This window comes from Phalacrocorax carbo, chromosome 2 (assembly GCF_963921805.1).
Source record: "Phalacrocorax carbo chromosome 2, bPhaCar2.1, whole genome shotgun sequence".
Lineage (NCBI taxonomy): Eukaryota > Metazoa > Chordata > Aves > Suliformes > Phalacrocoracidae > Phalacrocorax > Phalacrocorax carbo.
Window position 1 is genome coordinate 167,057,738 of NC_087514.1, and position 21,394 is coordinate 167,079,131.

General features: G+C 53.5%; 1 protein-coding gene across 2 annotated transcripts in view; it reads left to right on the top strand.

The window, feature by feature from the left end:
- The window catches only part of KLHL18 (kelch like family member 18), a 31,283-nt gene that overhangs the window by 5,755 nt on the left and 4,134 nt on the right, over window positions 1-21,394 (top strand). Inside the window, exons 2-9 of one of the 2 annotated variants that reach the window (XM_064445254.1) lie at window positions 9,399-9,529; window positions 9,722-9,862; window positions 12,078-12,276; window positions 15,795-15,955; window positions 16,261-16,397; window positions 17,383-17,620; window positions 20,200-20,304; window positions 20,634-20,745. In XM_064445254.1, coding sequence (XP_064301324.1) covers window positions 9,399-9,529; window positions 9,722-9,862; window positions 12,078-12,276; window positions 15,795-15,955; window positions 16,261-16,397; window positions 17,383-17,620; window positions 20,200-20,304; window positions 20,634-20,745 — 1,224 coding nt within the window. The remainder of the gene's footprint in view (window positions 1-9,398; window positions 9,530-9,721; window positions 9,863-12,077; window positions 12,277-15,794; window positions 15,956-16,260; window positions 16,398-17,382; window positions 17,621-20,199; window positions 20,305-20,633; window positions 20,746-21,394) is intronic. The other variant, XM_064445255.1, reaches the window with a different exon arrangement.

Sequence of the window (21,394 nt, forward strand, 5' to 3'; positions counted from 1 at the left end):
CGGGAGAGCCGCTGCTGCCAAGCGGAGGTGGAGGAGCCTCCCTTCGTCCCGACGTGGCAGATAAGTGGAATTCCAGACAGCTTAGGCTGCGTGAGTAATTTCAGCAGGCTCCTTGAAAACCCGGCTCCTGGCTGCTCTGCAGATGTTTGAGCACGTTTGTGAGATCCTTAAGGAAAATGAGCCTGGTAGGAGGGAGAATATCTTTTTATTTGAGGAGCTGATAGATTTTAAAAGCAGATAATCTGCTACGCACGTGAAATCTTCAGGTCAAGGATCTTATTTAAACCTTGTCATACAGCTGTAACGAGCTACTTTGGATTACATTTGGACTTGTTTTTTCACCCGAGGTCTCAGCTAGCGTGGATGCTGTTCCTCTTATATAAAAGACAAGTATTTTTAGTGCTTTATGAAGATGTTAAACCTGAAGCGTTAGCAGAAACCACACATTTCTGCACTAAGCTTTTGACTCGGCCTCTCTGCGCATAGCAACAAGGCTTAATGTCTGACTTCCAAACCCACTTGCACCAGTTTTTATTTGCTTTCCTTAAAGCAAAACTTTCCCTACAGTTTCAGCTGGGCTTTTCGGTGACCTGGGTATTTAACCTGGTGTTTGGCAGGGCCGCTGGCGGGTGCTTCTTGCCCACTGAGGAGCAGGATGCTGTGGGGTGAGTTAAGAGCAGAGGCTGCATGTTCTCCGTGTTGCTGTAAGGGTTATAGGGGTGTAGGAGAGATCTGGGGTTCCTGTTGTGAAGAGGCTGGGGGAATGTGGCAGGGAACCAGGGTGCGTGTGGCTGGAGGGCCCATGAGGGTCCCTCAGCTGTTGAGTTACCCTCAACGTTGGTTTTGCTGGTCCTTCAGGAGCGTGAAGGAGGGCAAGTAAGTCCTGCATTGCAGCCAGGTTCAAATTAATTAGTTACCATTATATCAGCAGGACTCTAATTAGTCTAGACCAGAAGGATGTATGACTTAACGTGATCAATCTCTTGGTTTTACACATGCCAAGTGTGATCCAAACTCTTTCCCATCTCATACAGCTACTGTTTGGGTGGGAAGGAAGGGTATTTATCCAAATCTCTAAATTTTGATAGATCTCTTAAATTTTCCTATTCTATTACCTTCTGCCCAGCAAAACATCGCTACAATGGCTTGGGCACTAGCTTAATTTCTCCTGTGGCCTCTCTGTGACTTGAATGCCGTTGTCACGTAAGGAAAAATGTTTTTTTTTTTTGAGATCTTTGAGTTCTTTTTAAGAACTCAAGAGACTTCACAGCTATGCATCGTAATGATGTTGTGAAAACAATAGATGCCTTTATTACACTGACACCATTTTCCTATGGAGAAAGCTTCATTGTACCCTGGAACTTGTTAACATTTAGTGGACGTGGGAGTGCAAGGGAGAGCTTTTTATGACCCTGCTAGAGAATGCGTTGGAAGGGAATTCTGTAACATTTGTGGTCAGAAGGGATGCTTTGCAAGCAGTGGTTCTGCTCTTGATTCTGGTAAACAGTATCTTTTGCCTTGAAAGAAAGGCACCTAAAATGATGTCGTGTAAAACAGCACGTCCTTGCATAAAGGTGGGAATCTTCTGAATGGTAAGCTGTTCTGCTGAGGCTCTGAAAGGGATGACAGTCCTGCCTGAAGGACTTATCCTCAAGCCTCTTCCCAGTGAGCTTGGTGATCTGGAGCTGCTGGGGTATTTCTCTTTTTGGGGCTGGTGTAAACAACTGATTCTGGCTTAGTGACGTGGATGTGATTAAGTTTGTGGTGATTTCATTTGCGCCTGGAGACAGTCCTGAACTCCAGGCTCAGAAAGTGGAAGATAAAGGCGCTGATCTGTGTGTAACTCAACAGGAGCTCCTGACTTCTCTAACATTGCAGGTATTGCCCTGAGACAGCCTGCTCTTGCAAATGAGAGCTTCCACCTTCAGCTGAAAGCCAAAATCCCCAACCGAGACCCTGGTTTAGACACATGTCCCGTGATGACGCAGAGCCAGGGAAGCCACCTGCCGAGTGACAGCCCAGCTCACGGAGGTTCCTCGGCAGTTTGCCCCATGACGTTAGGTAGGCAATAAAACCCTGCTGTCGGGAAGGAGCTGCTGCTGTCAGGGACACCAGCTCCCTGGGTTGGCAGCATCCTGCCCTTTGGATGCCTCCGTCCTGGGGCGTATGCAGCAGTATATAAATATAAAATAAAAGGGAAAAAATAATTCGAGACAACTCTTGACTACGGATGGAAAAGGCAGCTAGCTCCAAAGGCTGTGTGGCTGAGCTGCTCTGTAAGATCCAAACAGGAACCGAGCAGCCCGTCCCTGCCGGCCGTACTTAGTGAGGACAAAAATGGGGTTTTTCTCAACTGGACAAAGCTTTTTCTCTATATATATTTTTTTAATGTTCTGCTGGTGCTTCTGGAATTAGTGGGCGGGGCTGTGATGGATTTTGAGCAAGAGGAAACCTGTCAGTGGTAGGGTGGTATGATATCAAGAAGAGCGTGAGCTCTTTTTCACTTGCTTGGTAGACTTACATGACTGTAGCGTGACTGTCAGCGTAGGAAAGCATATTTATATGGTCAAAAGAAAGGGAGATCATTTGGCTCTGGAGATAAGGAGCACTTTTTGAATCAGAAGGTGCAAGGATAAATTGACAGGACATGCACTGTACGCTCATCCTCAGAAGTATTTTTCATCTTCTACAGGAAAAACAGGTACTGTCGTTCGCCTCCAGCAAGAAATTTAGTTTTTCCTTCAGGACTTGCCATTAAGTGCTGATGGTATGAACATAATGATAGCTTCTAGACCAGAGATCACAATTTATAAATCTCCCTGAGGGCCCTCTATCATTACAGGAACAAGTTTAAAAAAAAAATAAAAAAGGAATCACCGTTTTTTTCTTGTCCAGTACCAGGCAATAGTTTCTGTTCAGCTGGTGGCGATCACAGCATGGATCAGCTTTTTGCTGATGCAGCTCCATGGATCTCGCTGCTGGCAGGGGCCAGTCCCAGTCCTCCCACTCCCCCTGCTACGACAGCAGAAAATTATTCCCTTTTTTGTACAGTTTATTTCTGTTGTATTTCCCTGAACGGTGAGGTCAGGCGTGTGCTAATACCAGTGCAAGGGAAGAGCTTGTGAACTATGTGGCTTCAGCTGTGCCATCCTAGATAGGGACCCCGTGCCTAGATGGGGACCAAGCGGGGCAGGAGGTCAAGCCCTGAGTGGGGAGCTGAGGCTTCTCCCAGCAGGTAGCCAAAACCAACTCTGGTTAGTTCAAACCCTGCCCTGCCTGTGCAGGGTCATCCACGGTGGAGTTAATCTGTTAAATGGAGTGAAACCCTTTCCTTAATGTAATGGTGAGCACCCCACCGGGGGCTGCCAAGTGGCTCAGGGCTGGAAGGGTGGTGCTGCCCAGACAGAATCCCAGGCTGGTGGGGGCTGGAGGGGACCCCTGGAGCTCACCCCGTCCCACCCCTGCGTGAGCAGGCACCCCCAGAGCAGGGGCACAGGGCCGCGTCCAGGCGGGGGGTGAATGTCTCCAGGGAAGGGACCCCACAGCCTCTCTGGGCAGCCTGTGCCCCTGCTCTGGCACCCGCACAGGGAAGGGGTTTGTCCTCATGTTCAGGGGGAGCTTCCCGTGTTCCAGCTTGTGCCCGTGGCCCCTTGGCCTGGCGTTGGGCACCGCTGAAAAGAGCCCGGCCCCATCCCCCTGACACCCACCCTTCAGATATTTATAAGCACTGATGAGATCCCCCCTCAGCCTTCTCTTCTCCCGGCTGAACAAGCCCAGGTCTCTCAGCCTTTCCTCCCCAGGGAGATGCTCCAGCCCCTGATCCCCTTGGCAGCTCTGCGCTGGCCTTGCTCCAGCAGCTCCCTGCCCTTCTGGAACTGGGGGGCCCAGAACTGGCCGCAGCCCCCCAGGTGTGGCCTCACTGGGGCAGAGCAGAGGGGGAGGAGAACCCCCCTCGCCCTGCTGGCCACACGCCTTTCCATGCCCCCCAGGGCACCGCTGGCCCCCTTGGCCCCAAGGGCCCGGTGCTGGCTCAGGGTCACCTCGCTGCCCCCCAGCACCCCCAGGGCCTCTCAGCAGAGCCGCTCTCCAGCAGGTCCCCCCCAGCCTGTGCCGGTGCGGGGGGCTGTTCCTCCCCAGGGGCAGGACCCCGCACTGGCTCTGGTTGAACTCCACGAGGCTCCCCTGGGCCCAGCTCTCCAGCCTGCCCAGCCCTCGCTGGATGGCAGCACGGCCTGCCGGCGCATCGGCCGCTCCTCCCGCCTCGGTACCGCCAGCCAACTTGCTGCGGGGACGCTCTGTCCCTTCGTCCAGGGCATTGGTGAAGGTGTTGACCAGGGCTGGACCCAGCCCAGACCCCTGGGGAGCACCGCTAGTTACGGGCCTCCAGCCAGACCCTGCCCCGTTGATCACGACCCTCTGGGCTCTGTTGCTGAGCCAGTTCTCAATCCACCTCACTGTCCTCTCACCCAGCTCACACTTCCTTAGCTCGCCTGTGAGGGCGTTATGGGAGACAGTGTCGAATGCCTTACTGAAGTCAAGATAAACAACATCTACTGCTCAGACACGAGGTATTTCATCCCTGTGATGACACAGCTCTCGTTAGCCCGTCAGGAATCTTGCTGAGTGACTACAAATGATTGCTTTTGCAGTAACCAGGTATATTATTTATAATAAGGTCATTTGGTGGCAGCCCATCATGGGTCAGGGTCATGGCGATGCACCCCTGAAGCATGATGGAAAACTTCAGCTCTGGGCAGGCTCTTGGACAGTGCTAAAATCTGTTGTGTTTGGACTTTGAGCATAAAACCCCTCTTGTGTTTTGATTCCTTTCTGCCTTTCCTAGGGAGAAATGCGGGCAGTGGAGAAGCAGTTTAATATATGCATCCATCAGAGAGACCAAGGTGAAAAATAAGGCTTTTGCTGCGAGGAGGCAGAGGTCTGGGGCTGCAGCGCTGAACTCCTCGAAAGAAAAAGGGCAGGCGGTTGCAGGCAGTATTTGTCTGGTTCAGCGGTGACGTTACCGATGCACAGTCCTTCGCGGCCGCCCAGAGGGTGACAGCACGATGGCACTGGCAAAGGACGCAGGAAGCGCTGAGTGACCTTGAGCGTGGGGGAGAGGGACGCGGGAGCAGCGCTGGTGAGCTGCTCAAGGGCTGGGAAATCCCAGGGTGCAGCGGGCTGGAGTGACGGACTGAAATGGGTGAATTTAACCACGGCTTAGGTGGCTGTCCGACACACGGGTCCGCTTTAAAACAAAAATCTATCTTAGAAACAATTCCAAGCTGGTGTTGCTTTTGTCCTTCACAGTTATTTTCTGAAACGGGGGCTTTTTCCCCCGTTGTTGGGCAACGCCGTAGGCTTGTTTCGGGTAAATATTACCTTGCTGTTGAACTCGGTTTTAGCTTTAGTCGCAAGGTTAGCGATGGTTATACCTAGAGGATCGCTGTGTGCGTGTGAAGCAGGTGGACTGTTTCAATAGGTGCCCATTCGGTTTGAATGCTACTTTTTGTTTTTAAAAAGGCGAAATGACCTTTGGATACCTGTGATTTTTGGCAAATTGTACTTGGGTGGAAATGAAATTCAACTAAAGTGTGTTTTCTTGCACGCTTGGCCACGTTCTGCGCTGCCTGGATGGGAACGCTCATCCAAACACGTCTTGTAATTAAGAGCTATATTAAACCAAAGTAAGTGTTGCAGTTGGACCGACTTCCTTTCAGGCACCGTGATGTCTTTTAAAATTTTAGAGATATGAGGCCTTATTCTTTCACCTTGTTTCAAGCCAGAGAAATATTGAAAGGGAAAATGGAGCTTTCCTGTGTTTTGGGATGTTTGAGACACCCAGGAAGGGGTTTCCCTGCAGAAGCTGGGTGCTCCAGGCCGGCTCCTGGTCAGTGACTCCCCGCGCTGCATGCTCTGCCCTTTTAGTTGAAAATATTTTCAGCAAAAGAAAAAAATTTAAAGCAGAAATGCATCTCGCCTGAAAGAAAATAGCCTGGAGTTTTTAATCAGCCCTTTGCCCTTGACCAAGGAACAAACCTCTCTTTAGCTGCAGGCTTCATCTGTGGGCATGTGTCTGTTGCTTTAGCGGTGGTGTCGGTCCCCCAGCTCCGAAATGGTGCTGGTGATGCTTAGACCTTACTCTGCACGTGGCGCTGAGGAGCTGGGGAAGTAACAAAGACAGGCTGGGTCCTGCTGCCGAGCTACCGGAGTCCTGCAGCTTCTGCCAGGTCTGCGCGAGTGTCCCAGGCCAGCGGGCGTTGTGTGCGATGCACGAGAGAACAGCGTTGAGGTGGGGAAATAATGAGACCCGTCGTGTTGGTTTCACCGGTGTTTATTCCTCATCGGGCTGGGCCAGGGGTGCTGCAGGCGCGGCTGGTGGAGTGGCTTCATCCACGGGGTAGGAACGGGCCGGGAAGCGCCAGAGCATGCGGAGCTTGCCGAGCAGGTCTGGTATTCCTGAGCCTCGGGACTGGAGCGTGGACAGGCTGAGCAGCGAGTTAGTCATCGCAGTCAACCAGGTTGTGGCTGGTGGTACATAAACCTTCCACCAGTGAGAAGTGCCAAACGAAGAGCTCCAGCACCCAAATCTCCTTCTTTATCTATCTTTACCTCTTGGCTTCCCTCACGAGCAGCGCCTCGGTCATTCGCTTACACGGAGAGACAAACAGAAGCCAAGTTGTTGGTGTGCACGTGTGCTCGGCTTGGCGGTTAGCCACGCGGAGCGAGGAAGTGGAAACCTCACAGCCGTGGACACAGTGAGGTTTTTGTCAGCTTTCAGGGGTGCGCAGGTTCTTGAATCGCTTCCTTCCTCTTATGGGCTTTTCTCATTAAACCCGGTGTTATTTATATGTATTTTTAAACCCGTTGCGTTAGAGAGGCCGGGCCAGGGTTTGTACTCGCAAGAGGCTGTGTCAGATCAGGGTGGGGAACCCTGCGCTGCAAGGGTTTGTTGCTCAGACAGGGCTGGGGCTTGTGGCCTTGAGCTCAGTCCCCTCTTTGACCGTGGGCTCCTTTGCGAGTCCTCACGGTCTCGACTCCTTTTGCCAGAGATTCCCTGTCCCCCTGCGTGTGCACGAGGAAGCTGGTGATGGTTTTGCACGTTGAGGGAGCGCATACTGTGGTCCAGCACTTGCTGCTGTAGCACTGGTGGAGCTGTTTTTAACTTCCGTGCGCACCCTTACCAGCTCGCCGGTATAAAATGTCCATCCCCTCGCTTTCCTGACCTTATTCTTTTGCACTTCTTCCCTCTCTCTCCTGGAACATCCTCTTAGCCCTCGGCTGCCAAGCAAGCCCGCTTCGTCCTGCCTCTTTTTCCACTGAGGTCTGGCTCCTGCTCAGCTGCCTCAGGAGCTTGTCTCCTGCTCGATGCTGGCACAGGAGGTGGAGGTGAAGCACCAGATAAGCTAGCGGCTGAGTCCGCAGAGAAGGGAACAGAGCAGCAGAGTGTTTGCTGGTGTTTGTAGCACAGCTCTTTCAAGTCTGGGAGCCTTTGAGATGTCTTCCGTGTGGGTTTGAGCTCGTGGAAGAGATTGTTATTGGGTTTTACCCATCTTGAGCGAACGAGTCACCGGCTGTGTGAGTTTTTTATCCCGTGAGCTGTAACAGTCCATACCATTTCACTTGCTGCTTTTGCTCTGGGCACTGGGAACTCTGCAAAATCCAGGACAGCGGGGTTTGTGCAGGGCAATCCAGGCACAGTGGACCGCATGGGCCGGGGTTCAGGCGCACCTAAGCTGACCGGGACGGAGGCAAAGCTCTCCAAAAGCAGCCCTGCCACCGCCAGGCTGGAGCAAGTCCTGGAAGCCGTTTGGATGTTTGCAGCCCTATTTTAAACCAGGAAGCTCGGGCAGAGGAGACTTGCCCCTGTGCCCGAGACACGCAGCGCTGTGGGCTGGCCGCACGCTGAATGCTGGCGCGCCCCAGTCGTCGCGCAGGCAGGCACGCAGAGCGAGCGGCTCGGTGGTCAAGCTGGTTTAAAAAAACCCGAAAAGTCTTGTAAAAACATTTGTGGCGGTTGAGTCTGCTTTTGTTTTAAAAAGGAAAATAAAAAATCCCACCGCTTGCTTTTGCATCTTGCATAGCGCCCAATTCCTCTCTGGGTTTCCTTTATTTTAACGTGTCAGGAATTTTGCTTTCTAAATTCCCAGCAAGTCGTATTTACTGGGTGTGAGAGGTCTGGGCCTAGAGGGAGAGGCAAGGCCCTGTTGGGAACCATGAAAACCCTGAATGTGAACGACATTTTTGTTCATAAACTGCCTAGAGATCAAAGGGCGACGAAGCTTTTTGTAGAGAAGCGCAGAGGAGAAGAGAGGGGCTGCTTGGATGACCTGGAGAGTAGAGGACCTGCTGTGCCAGCTTGTGTGTCCCGGGAAAACAAAGCTCAAAAGCGAAAATATTGGTTACGTGAGGGAAAACAGCAGTTCTGCACAAGCTCAGGTGGGCATAGGCTGGTATGAGTCAGGTTAGCCTGGAAATTAGGCGGGGGGCGGGGGATATCACTGACTCAACAGAGAAGTAACTAAAGACCTGTATAAATCTGAGGATAAAATATTGTACAGTGTCCGCAGGAGCGAGAACTGGAATCAGAGATGAAGAAGCCCCTTCCAAGCCTTGCTCTGTATCTCTCAGGAAGGTTCTTTAGAGGATATAAATGTGAGCAGGTATGGGAGAGCTGGTGAAAGTGAACCTGCAGATGTTTAAAGGTGAGCCCGTGAGCCTCTGGGTTACAGTGAAGGTGACTGGCTCTGAGCGTAAGCTGAAGGTACGGGATGGCTGGCCGAGAAGAAAAGCGTGTGGGATTTAACCTGTAAGCGCAGCATCGGTTCAGAGGAATTGCTAAGGAAGAGGAAATGGGCGTCCGCATCGCCCAGCTTTCAGTTCTACAGAATAACTGTGGTCCAGGACTCGTGTTGAGCCTTTGCGGCTGTGCTCGGGGTGCCCCGGGACCAGACGGGCGATGTGGGATCGGTGATTGCCAGCTGTCAGGGGCAAGCAGGGCTGCGGGGGAGCATTTTCTGCCCCAAGCAGGTGGGGGAAGCAGATCTGGGTTTGAAACCTGTGCGTGCCATTGAACACTGAGCTGATTTGTGTAAGCACTTGGCTCTGCGGTCCTGGCCGTTCTCTGTGAGCAATCTGGTGACAACCCGCTCTTGGGCTGTAATACTGTTTTATCTTTGCCCGGTCGACCACTCATGGCGGCTTATGAGGCTGGAAAACTGGATTCCAAAGTCTGGATTTAAGGGTTGGGCTGCTGCCCTGTTTGCAAATGGGAATTGTCCAACTTCCAGCCCTTGGTTACTGCTGGGCTGGCGGAGCTATGCTACAGCGAGTCACCTCGACCGTGTGGCCGGTAGTGGATGGTGCTGATCGCCCCTCCTTCCCTTTTTCTTTCCTTTTAGGTAGGGGACCATAAATTCAGCGCTCACCGGATCGTGCTGGCAGCGTCTATCCCCTACTTCCATGCCATGTTCACCAACGACATGATGGAGTGCAAGCAGGATGAGATTGTCATGCAGGGGATGGATCCCAGGTAACGTCCCAAGGCACGAGAGCGAGGCCATCCAGAGGGGACCGTGAGCGCTCTGCGGGCCTCGGCGTTGCGCGTGCAAGGCTTGAAAGCCAACCCTCTGCGTGAATGGTGCTAGAAAATACTTTTCTGTTAGTAGGGTCCCACGCCAGCTTGAATTCAGTGGATTTTCTGCCCTTTCTCCCCCTTTTTTAGTGCACTTGAGGCTCTGATCAACTTTGCCTACAATGGTCACCTGGCAATAGATCAGCAGAACGTCCAGTCTCTGCTGATGGGGGCAAGCTTCCTTCAGCTGCAGAACATCAAAGACGCTTGCTGCACTTTCCTCAGAGAGAGGTAAGGGCTCGTCTTTCGGCTGTGCTTATGGCTCACCGACAGCAGCAAGGTTTTAAGTCATCTGTGTCCCCGCTTGGGAACAAGCGGGGTGTCTCCTGCCGTGTGATAAGGAGGTCCGTGTCTCCCAAGACTCACCATTCTCATTGCCTGTAAAATGAGTTATCTGGTTTATAAGATGCTGGGGCACAATATAAGGCCTTGGCCAGCAATGGGAATTAATACCGAGAGGAAAACTGAGTGGACATTTCCCTTTTTTAAGAGTTAGCTCTTAAAAGAGTTAGCTGTTACCCATCCCAGTGGTGCGCGACTGCCTCTGCCGCTAACGAACCCAGCCTTGCAGTAATTCTTTCTGCTGTTGCGTGTGGAAGAGGGGAGGAACAAAGGGACTGGGCCAAGGAGCTGGACAGGAAGCTGTGGCAGAGCCTTAAATCGATCCCAGGTTTTTCAGTTCCCTCGCTGGCGTTTGGCCGCGAGTCTGTTCCGGCAGCATGATCTGGGAACGGAAAAGCTGGGCTGTTCTTTGGAAACGTACCACACGCGTTCCCAGATCGTGCCAGGGAATCTAACGCGTTTTAGTTTCCCCAGCCTGATTTCTCTGCAGCTGTTCAGTGGATTCCGCGGGGTGATGCTAAACGTACCTCCCAAATACATGGAACGTCTCGGCCGGTTATTTTTCTTTACTTCTAAATAGACGTATTCTAAAAACATGGGTTGGGGGAAAAAATATTCTTCCTCCATGTTTAAAGCGTCTCAACTTTCAGTCCCATGAGTTTCCTGACTTTCTGCAGTTTGTTTTAAATTATGTAAGATTACTGAGTATTCATTTTCCTTGCAAAACCATTTTATTTGAGGTATTGGATGTGACACTGAGCTGGAAAGAGATGGGTTGCGCTGAGTTTTGAGTCCCTGTGAGCTTAGATGGGTGTATCTATGCCTAGGTTAAGCGAGGTGATTTGGTTTCTCAGATTTAGCTGCTACAGTTCTCCCAAAGCTGCCAAGAGCAGCTGGGTGTCCTAAATCGAGTCCTGCCACTTCTGATTAATAACAAGAAAATTGGTGGACTCTGACCATCCCGAAGAGCTGCAGTATGCACGCTGAGCTCTCATTCTTAAACAGAATTAAGGTTTGGGATATTTTTAGCCCCCTGTGCACAGACAGGTCCGCAGTGCCGTAACCAAGCCCCGCGCGAGCCCCGAGAGCCCTCCTCGCGTGAGGGTGCCCCCGTCGGCGCTGTGTATTCGCTCGTAGCACAGCACAGGGCAGTGACTGAGGGCGCTTTCCCCAAAGCAGACGCAAGTCACGGCGCGGCCCCATGCGCGTCTGGGCACCGCTGTCAATAGCTGAGCCTGGTTTTTGCAGACTATTAGACACTGAAACCATCAGAACCCAAGGTATTTTCTCCATAGAGGTAGTATTTAGTTTAGTATCTGATGATTAGTGCCACAAAACAACACAACTATTGGCTCATGTTGAACAGTGGCATGCCTGTACTGGGCAGGGCCGCTTGTTTGGACAGGAGCGTCCGGTTTCTGTAGAGCACAGAGCTGTAACGAATATCATCTTGTCCAGCTTCATCGTGCCACCAAGCAGCTTTATGCAGTGGTTGTTTGGCTGCGCTGGCAAGAGGCTCAGACCTGCAGCAGTACTTCTCGCTGTCTAACCTCCAGTTGCAAAAGCGTCTTTGGTGATAAAGCCTCCTTAATCTCAGGAAATGGCTTTATGAAGCTGTTACAGAAGCTGTTTTGTGGTGCTTAGAAAAGATGTAAGAGGAAGAACAGGGACTGATGGTTGGTATTTGTGCAATGCGCTTGAATCCAGCTTTGTCCAATACTGGAGTTTAAAGAAAAAGAAGGTGCTGGCTGCACAGCCCAGGCACCCTGAGCTGCAGGAGGGAGGGATCGCTGTGCAGAGCCCCACGCTTCCCTTCATGCAGAGCCAGCTGAGTCTCTCCAGTGGCTCCCTGGCAGGTCTCGGTAGACATTTTTAAGTTATGGTTTCCATCCTCTGGCTTTGCTGTGGATTCACCTTCAGATCTCTGTGTAGATGCATCGATCAGTGAGCTGGAACCTGCCGTCGTTGAAGAGGACGCGGCTGTGGCTTTCACTGCATCACATGTCCTCCGAGGCTTGCGCTGCTTCACCGAACCTGTTTGTAATTCTCTTTATCCTTCCGTTAAACCGATGTTACATTTGCTCTCCTTTTCCCCCTTTCCCAGGCTTCACCCTAAGAACTGTCTGGGAGTGCGGCAGTTTGCAGAGACGATGATGTGTGCGGTGCTCTACGATGCTGCCAACAGCTTCATTCATCAGCACTTTGTGGAGGTATCCATGTCCGAAGAGTTCCTGGCACTGCCTTTTGAAGACGTCCTGGAGCTCGTTTCCAGGGATGAGCTCAATGTGAAGTCTGAAGAGCAGGTGTGTACCCGGTGCAGCTCTCAGCAGAGGTAGTTTTTCCTTTGGAGGGTTTTTGGTTGCTTGGGAGTGGAATGGGATATGACCCTGTGCCTGGTCTGAATGAAGCTGAGGTGTCCTGGCACAGTGGGGACACGAAGAGGTGCTAAATAGAGCTATGGTGACTCCCTCAGCCCCACTTCTTGTCTGTGCTGCCATTGTTACCTTGCTCTGAGAAACGCCTGGTAGAGTTTCTCAGACCATAGATTTCGCAAAACTTTGAAGTGTTTTGATTATTGGTGGTAGAAGTAGAAGCTGGTGGGTCCTGAGGACCTTTGGCTCTGCTCCTCACTGTTCATAAACTGCTGGTCCTGGGGAACAGAGGCTGAGGGTGTGGGCACTAGCAGGGAGCTCTTCCTCACAGAGCTGAAGATCAAGTCCAGAGGAGCTGACTCTGGTCACAAGCAGCGTTCCCCAGTTTTGGGGCCAGCCTTGTTTAATATCTCTATCAATGATCTGGACGAGGGGATCGAGGGCACCCTCAGTGAGTTTGCAGGTGACACCAAGCTGGGCGGGAGTGTCGATCTGCTGGAGGGCAGGGAGGCTCTGCAGAGGGACCTGCACAGGCTGCATCGATGGGCCGAGGCCAGTTGTGTGAGGTTTAACAAGGCCCAGGGCCGGGTCCTGCCCTTGGGTCACACCAGCCCCAGGCAGCGCCCCAGGCCTGGGGCAGAGGGGCTGGGAAGTGCCCGGCGGAGAAGGCCCTGGGGGTGCTGGCTGACAGCCGGCTGGGCATGAGCCAGCAGTGCCCGGGTGGCCAAGGAGGCCACCAGCCCCCGGGCTTGTGTCAGCACTGGTGTGGCCAGCAGGGGCCGGGCAGGGATGGGGCCCCTGTGCTCAGCACTGGGGAGGCCCCACCTCGAATGCTGGGCTCAGGTTTGGGCCCCTTGGGACAAGAAGGGCCTTGAGGGGCTGGAGCGTGTCCAGAGAAGGGCAGCGGGGCTGGGGCAGGGTCTGGAGCACAAGTGTGCTGGGGGGCGGCTGAGGGGGCTGGGGGGGTTTAGGCTGGAGAAGAGGGGGCTGAGGGGAGCCCTTCTCGCTCTCTGCAGCTGCCTGAGAGGGGCTGGAGTGAGGGGGGGGCTGGTCTCTGCTCCCAAGTCACCAGTGACGGGACGAGAGGGAACGGCCTCAGGCTGCGCCAGGGGAGGTTTAGGTTGGGTGTGAGGGAAATGCCTTCCCTGCCAGAGGGGTCAGGGGTTGGCACAGGCTGCCCAGAGAGGTGGGGGAGTCACCGTCCCTGGAGGTATTTAAAAGAAGGGTAGTCGTGGTGCTTGAGGAGATGGTTTAGGAGGCCTGGGGGTGTTGGGTTGGGGGTTGGACCTGATGATTCACAGGTCTTTTCCAACCTTAATGATTCTGTGAGTGGTTTTGAGTTGTAAAGAATTTGCTGCGAGTGCTGCAGCATTTTATAATGTGAGTCCCACTGAATTTGCCATCAAAAAGCTCCTCTAGACTGTCTTGTTCCTAGAGGAAAAAAAAAAAAAAGCCCCTAGAAACAGGGCTGAGCAACCTTAGGAGGTTTTAACAGCCTCAAGAATCTGCCGGTGCTGGGCTGACAGTCTGCAGGAGAAACAGAGCCCGTCCTCAAGCCAGGAAATCTGTCCTGCTCTGTCTGAAAAGGTTACTGAGGAGGTGACAAATGAAAAGCAGACCCATAGCTCTCTCCATGTAGGGTAAGAGAGTGCTTCGTTAATCAGGCTGTCTGAAATGGGAAAGGAGGAGAACCTGCGTCACATTCCAGTCACGTTGCTATGTATCGTACCACAGATTTGTGTCTCGCTGCTTTTTTTCCAAGTGGATTCTTTGTGGGGCAGGTAGGAGCCCAAAGAGTCCATCCCTGCTGGTGTTGCCTCGTGCCCTGACAGCTGCCAGCCCCCTCTTCAGAAATGGCAGTATTTTAGCACAGTGCAGCCTATCTGCTGGTCATAAAGCATCTTCTAGAGTGGAAGTATATTTGTTTTATTTCTATAAGCTCACCATGGTGCTGTTGAAGAAGTACCACCATAAAAGAAAGACTTAATAATGTTGTTCTGGTCAGTGGTACTGCTGGACTTTTCGCTACGACCACAGGAGAGCGGCTGTCCTGCGAGGTGGTGGCCATGACCACAGCGCCCACTTCTCCTGCGGCTTCTGGGAGACTGCGGTGGGTTTGTGATCTCCCCGAGCTGAACCTGTGAGCAGCAGCGAGGCTGCGGTGTGCGATGTGGGCCTTGGAGCGTGACCCCGGGTCCGCACGACCGCTGGGGATGCTGCTCAGTGGGAGCTCTGCTTTCGGTGACAGTGATGGGACTTGAAGGTAGTCATCTGGACGTTAGCGCCAGAGTGTAGGACAGCCCAGCTCGGGCTTTAACTGTGAGAGTCCTGTGAACCAAGGAGTACGTGTCCCCAGCTAAACTAGTCACCGGGCTCCTTTTGTAATCTGGAGTCATCTGAAACAGGGCAGGTGAACTCTGCCCAGTTCTGGGCCCCCCAGTTCCAGAAGGACAGGGAGCTGCTGGAGCAAGGCCAGCGCAGAGCTGCCAAGGGGATCAGGGGCTGGAGCATCTCCCTGGGGAGGAAAGGCTGAGAGACCTGGGCTTGTTCAGCCTGGAGAAGAGAAGGCTGAGGGGGGATCTCATCAATGCCTATAAATACCTGAAGGGTGGGTGTCAGGGGGATGGGGCCGGGCTCTTTTCAGCGGTGCCCAACGCCAGGCCAAGGGGCCACGGGCACAAGCTGGAACACGGGAAGTTCCCCCTGAACATGAGGACAAACCCCTTCCCTGTGCGGGTGCCAGAGCAGGGGCACAGGCTGCCCAGAGAGGCTGTGGGGTCCCTTCCCTGGAGACATTCACCCCCCGCCTGGACGCGGCCCTGTGCCCCTGCTCTGGGGGTGCCTGCTCCAGCAGGGGTGGGACGGGGTGAGCTCCAGAGGGCCCTTCCAGCCCCTGCCAGTCTGGGATTCTGTGATTCTGTGCCTTGAAGAGCTCTGCCTCTCCAGTGCCTGCAAAGGGAGCGCAGAGTGACCTGCTCAGCTCTAGACATCCAAAGCAAACAGGAGGATCCTCCTCATCAAAACACTCTTCTGGTTTTCACAGAGCAGCACCATTGTCTTTTCTTCCTCGATTTCCTGATTTTTTTGACACTACATAAGCAAGAGTTTGCATTCTGTCCCACCTCCTCTAACAAAACTCTTCCCAGCTCCCTTGTCTCCCTGCAAACATTCATACTAAACATACCGTCCCACGGGACAGTAGGTCGGTGTTGTTGCAGACTGTCAGGGGCAGAGGAAGCAATGCCAAAGCCAAGCATCGCGCGACGGGAGAGCCCTCTGGTGCAATGCAGAGCATCGCCATCCTGTCCTGAAACCGTGTCATCGGAGATCAGGGGAAGACCATTGTCAACATGTGGTTTCTTTTCCATCGGACAACTGGCAGCAGTAGGGACTTGCAGGAAAAACCTCAAAGCAACAAAACTCCAGTTCCCCGTGCCTCTCTTCTGTAGGTGTTTGAAGCTGCATTAGCCTGGATACGGTATGACCGAGACCAGCGGGAGTCGTTCCTACCCGAGCTGCTGTCCAAAATCCGCCTACCCCTTTGTCGACCTCAGTTTCTCACTGACCGTGTGCAGCAAGATGACCTGGTCCGCTGCTGCCACAAATGCAGGTGAGGCTTGGGCGGGGGGTTAGAAAAGCACCCAGGGGACGGTGCCTTTCAGTGGGGTGGAGGTGGCAGGAATGTGGTTTCACGGTCTCGGAGCCTGAAATTCTCTCTTTCCGTGGACGAGCACCTCGCATAACAAGAAAACAAAGCGTCCTCCCCTGTTTTAACCTGGCAGCAGGGCCACGTTGCCTTTTAGAAGTATTGGCGGTGGAGAGGGAAAATCAGTTGCTTACATCTTCATCTGACTTAAGGCAGTCAGATTTCATCATAGCAACTGAGCTCTTTTAACTCTTTGGCTTTGATTTCAGGGATCTGGTTGATGAGGCAAAAGACTATCACCTCATGCCAGAGCGCCGGCCGCACCTCCCAGCGTTCAAGACCCGTCCTCGGTGCTGTACTTCGATCGCAGGATTGATTTACGCCGTTGGAGGACTTAACTCAGCAGGTACCTTGCATGTCCGCTCCCTGCAGGGGGGAGAGCAGCGTAGTTTGCTGGGCAGGACGATGAGATCGGGAACTTCCCCAATGTGAAGCGTTGAGCTTTTCCTCCTCCATGCAGCACTGTGGCCGCCGCTGAAACGCTCGAGGGGGCTGTGCCTGTAGTTTAACGTCTTCCATCTAGAAACTCTGTCTAGGTCAGGTTTATTTAGGACAGCTCTTCTTGCGTATCTTAAAGTATCACCATTTTGAGGATGGTGTCCTTGCCTACAACAACAAGCAGGACCCAGAGATCTCAAGGTGATGTCGGTGGGGTCGCGGGATCACACCTGCCGATACGATGCGCTTGCACAAGCCTAGCCAGCGCGGGAAAAGGGGACAGAAAGCGTTTGTGAAACGATCTGCTGGAGCCCCAAACAAGCTGGTTAACGTGAGTTGTAGGGTCAGAAAAGCCGGTGTGTGCTGGGCGCTGCCGCGTGGGGTCGGTACCCCAGCCACACCACCACACGGCTGACTTCTCTAGAGAAGCTGCGCTCCCGGGAAGCAGCGACGCCAACAGACGGGACGTTGCAGGTCTCTGCTGCCCCTCCGAGGTTATAAGAGGCCTCACTTCCACAGCCTAGGGCTTGTCAAGTCTTAGGGTACCGAGCACGGGCAAGCTTTGGAACACTCCGCAATCTTTTTGCGTTGTGACGTGCAGTTTATGTGAATTTTTCAGAGCAGGCTCTATCTGCGGGTGTGTAGAGACGTGGCTGGGAAACGCCTCTGGCTTGACTTTGGTGTGGGAGCGGGAGGCTGGAGTAGGATGTGTGAGAGCCCAGAACAGGACGTGTGAGATCCTGGCTGTTTTCCCAGAGAAAAGGAGGCAAAGTCCCTGGGTCAGCCCCAGCACTGGGGTCAGAGCAGCAACCGCTTATCCCTCACGCAGCTCTGCTACAGGCAAGCCTGCTAGTGGAGTGTTTTATCAGGTCTTCCTCTTTTAATTTGAGTAGCAAATTTTTATGCAGGTGACTCGCTGAATGTGGTGGAAGTCTTTGATCCCATTGCCAACCGCTGGGAGAAGTGCCAGCCGATGACGACGGCCCGGAGCCGAGTCGGGGTAGCGGTGGTGAACGGACTGCTCTATGCCATCGGCGGCTACGACGGTCAGCTAAGGCTGAGCACTGTGGAGGTTTACAACCCGGAGATGGATTCCTGGTCCAAAGTAGAAAGTATGAACAGCAAGCGAAGGTACGTGTGGCTTGTGCGGTGGGAAGGGGACCTTTGGAGCTGGGGGGGGGGGGGGGGGGGGGGATGAGGTTGTAGGAAGGCTGGAGGCATTGGGGGGTGGGGGTGGCTGCCGAATGAGAATTTAATGTGTGGGGAAGGAGCGAAAGAAAAAGGAAGAGTGGAGCAGTGTGGAAGCAGGTGGGATTTGCCTGGGCAGGCAAGTAGTGCTGATTCTGGGCACTGCCTGCTGGGAAGAGGGGAGAACCGTCAGCAGCTACCTGGGCATCCCAGCATTGATTTACAAGGAAAGCCGTTAAGACCTTGGTAAATAAAAAGCAGCTGAGCAGTGTGGGCTCCAAGCTATGGAGATGACTCAGTTTTGGTGGCATCAAGGAGTGAAATAAAACTAAAAGAGAGTGATAAAATTCTGCTGTTGAGGTCTGTAAGGGTTTGAGCAGGAGTCTAAAAGGAGGTGGTCAGAGCCCCATTTGTTTGTGGTGTGATAGTAGAGAGTAGGTGCAAGGTCCTGCCCCTGGGTCGGGGCAGCCCCCGGTACCAACACAGGCTGGGGGATGGGGGGATGGGGAGCAGCCCTGCGGAGAAGGACTTGGGGGTGCTGGGGGTGAAAAGCTGGACACGAGCCGGCCGTGTGCGCTCACAGCCCAGAGAGCCAGCCGTGCCCTGGGCTGCATCCCCAGCAGCGCGGGCAGCAGGGCGAGGGAGGGGGTCCTGCCCCCCTGCCCCGCTCTGTGAGACCCCCCTGCAGCGCCGCCTCCAGCTCGGGGCTCCTCAGCGCGGGACAGACACGGGGCTGTTGGAGCGGGGCCAGAGGGGGCACAGAAATGCTCCGGGGGCTGGAGCCCCTCTGCTGCGAGGCCGGGCTGGGAGAGCTGGGGTTGTTCAGCCTGGGGGAGAGAAGCTGCGGGGAGACCTTATTGCGGCCTCCCAGTGCTTAAAGGGGGGCTGTGGGAAGGGTGGGGGTGACCTCTTTAGCAAGGCCTGTTGTGACAGGCCAAGGGGTGATAGTTTTAAACTAAAGGAGGGGAGATTTACACTGGATAGTATGAAGAAATTCTTTACTCTGAGGGTGGTGAAACCCCGGCCCAGGTTGCCCAGAGAGGTGGTCGATGCCCCATCCCTGGAAACACCCAAGGCCAGGCTGGCCGGGGCTCTGAGCAACCTGATCTAGTGGGAGATGTCCCTGCTCATGGCAGGGGGTTGGACTGGATGGCCTTTAGAGGTCCCTTCCCACCCAAACCATTCTATGAATCTAGGTAAGGCACTGGTAAGCGCCATGTAGGAAACTCCTGTGCTGTTAGGAGTCAAATAAACCCATTTTACCATCTCTGTCCAGTGCTGGCATCTTCTTTCCCAACCAGAAAGTGTAAGAGAATCCTGGCTGGGAAGGAGAGGAGTATTTTTATTGTCTAGGGAAAGGAGTTTTCAGCGAAACAGAAGGTGTTTGCGCTTGACAAACAGAGCTGCACAGCTCACAGCCAGCCTGGAGATGGCTCTGTGGTTGGGTCTGGGAGCTTACCCTGCGTTATTCTGAAACCCACCTATTAAGTTGTGTGGTCATCCCGTCCTCCCCACCGCAACGCGGTAGCTACTTCTATGTTTAAACATCTTCCTGGCAGCCAGGGTTTCTGCCGTGGTTTTCTTTGCGCTCGTGCCTGGGCGCTGAGAGCTGTTAAATTTTTCGCTTTCCTGCAAGTTTTGCAGCACTTCTTTGCCACGGTGGTTTGTCTGGTTTGGGGTTTTTTGTGGTCTGAGACCTTGATTGCATGGGAAGAGCACAGGGCACGCGGCTGAGTACATGAAATCCTGGGCACAAAGCTCTGCTTTGTAGTGGAAAAGCTCATTTTTTTCCATAGCAATGAGGTTCCTGGGAGCTTTTCCCACGGTGAGAGGCAATTGCTCCTCCACAGTTGGGTTGTTCTGCCTTCAGGCCAAGCAGAAAAGGCATCGGATGCTCTTCTGTGGAGGAAAATGTCCGTTATTGTCCAAACTGCTCGGCTCCAGCTGTAGTGCTGGGATTTTATCACTGAGGATTGTGTTGCCGAGCTTTTATGAGAAGCTTCAAGTAAGTTTTCAAGGTGGGATTCTGGTTTCTCGTCCAAAGCGTCCCATTTGATAGCCTTTGTGAGCCAAACACGTGATTTACAAGGTGTAAGGACAGGGTTTAACGAGCCTTGGTTTAACGAACTTTATGTTTGACAGCAATTAGCGCATCTCCTGAGGCCGAGCGGCGATGCCCCTCCCCAGAGTTATCTCCCACCAGGAGCAGTGGGGAGGTCCTTCACGGGAAGCCAGAATTGCTGGGATTTTTTAACCCACGATGTGGGTCAAAATTTCTCCCTGTGCTTTGGTTTAGCTCCTCTGATGAGGAAAACGGGGCGTGCTCGTGCCGCAAGCATCTTTCGTGATGGAACTCAGGTGGGGTTGAGCAGCCTGGCGGTGAAGCAAGGGGAAGAGGAGGAGGTTCGGTGGGGTGAAGGCGATGGCAGGCGGCGAGCAAGGCAGGCTGTGCAGATCTGCCGTGTTACGGAGGGTGTGGCAGCACCTATGGCCATCTCACGGGGTCCTGCTGTTCGTTGCAGTGCCATGGGAACAGTGGTGCTGGACGGCCAGATCTACGTATGTGGCGGATACGATGGAAACTCATCCCTCAACTCCGTGGAGTCCTATTCTCCAGAAACAAACAAGTAAGAGCTCTTCATCCCCTAAAGCTTATCCATCCCTTTGCTGCTAGGGTAGTGCCGCGCCGTGGCACTGCTGGGCATCCGGGCTGTAAAAGAAACATGTTGAATGATGTGGAAAAGCCTTTATATCCTGGCAGCGGAGCGGCATCCCTCCTCGCAACAGTTGACCTGGACACAAGTGAACAAAGGCATGGTTTAAATAAAATAGGTGGTGATGGTGAAAGGAGAGTTACTGGTACCCAGTCCTAGAAAATCCACTGAGGTTGAAATAACCCGCGGGGAGTGTGCCGTGCCCCAGGAGCCCTTGCTAACCTCTCCCCTCTCCCGGCAAGGTGGACAGTGGTGACCCCCATGAGTTCCAACCGCAGCGCCGCTGGGGTCACTGTCTTCGAGGGCCGGATCTATGTATCGGGAGGGCACGACGGCCTGCAGATCTTCAACAGCGTAAGTCCGCGGGGTGCGGGTTCCTGGTGCAGAAACTCATCTACTGCAGCGAGCGGAAGGGTCAGGCTGGGGCTGGGAAGGCTCTGTGCCCTGTCCCTGGGTACCCTAAGTGCTGTAAGTGTTTGCACCACCAAATTCAGTCGTTTCCATGGCCATCTTGCTCAGGAAGAAATGAGCTAGCCAGGCACCCGCTGGGAACTGAAGTGGAAGTGCTACTCTTGTTCCCCAGTGCCAAAACGATTGAGTTGGTGCATTTTGTCGTCTCCCTCCTTCCTTCGCTTTTTATATCATTGTATCGTTGCATCCCTTTGAGCTCTGAAGTAGCCCAGATGTCAGGCTGGTATCTGCTTTCTGTGCCTGTTTTATAAAATCATAAAGCTTGGAAAAGACCTCTGGGATCGTCAAGTCCAGCCCCAACCCAACACCCCCAGGCCTCCTAAACCACGTCCCCAAGTGCCACGGCTGCACGGTGTTTGAACCCCCCCAGGGACGGTGACTCCCCCACCTCCCTGGGCAGCCTGTGCCAACCCCTGACCCCTCTGGCAGGGAAGGCATTTCCCTCACACCCAACCTAAACCTCCCCTGACGCAGCCTGAGGCCGTTCCCTCTCGTCCCATCACTGGTGACTTGGGAGCAGAGACCAGCCCCC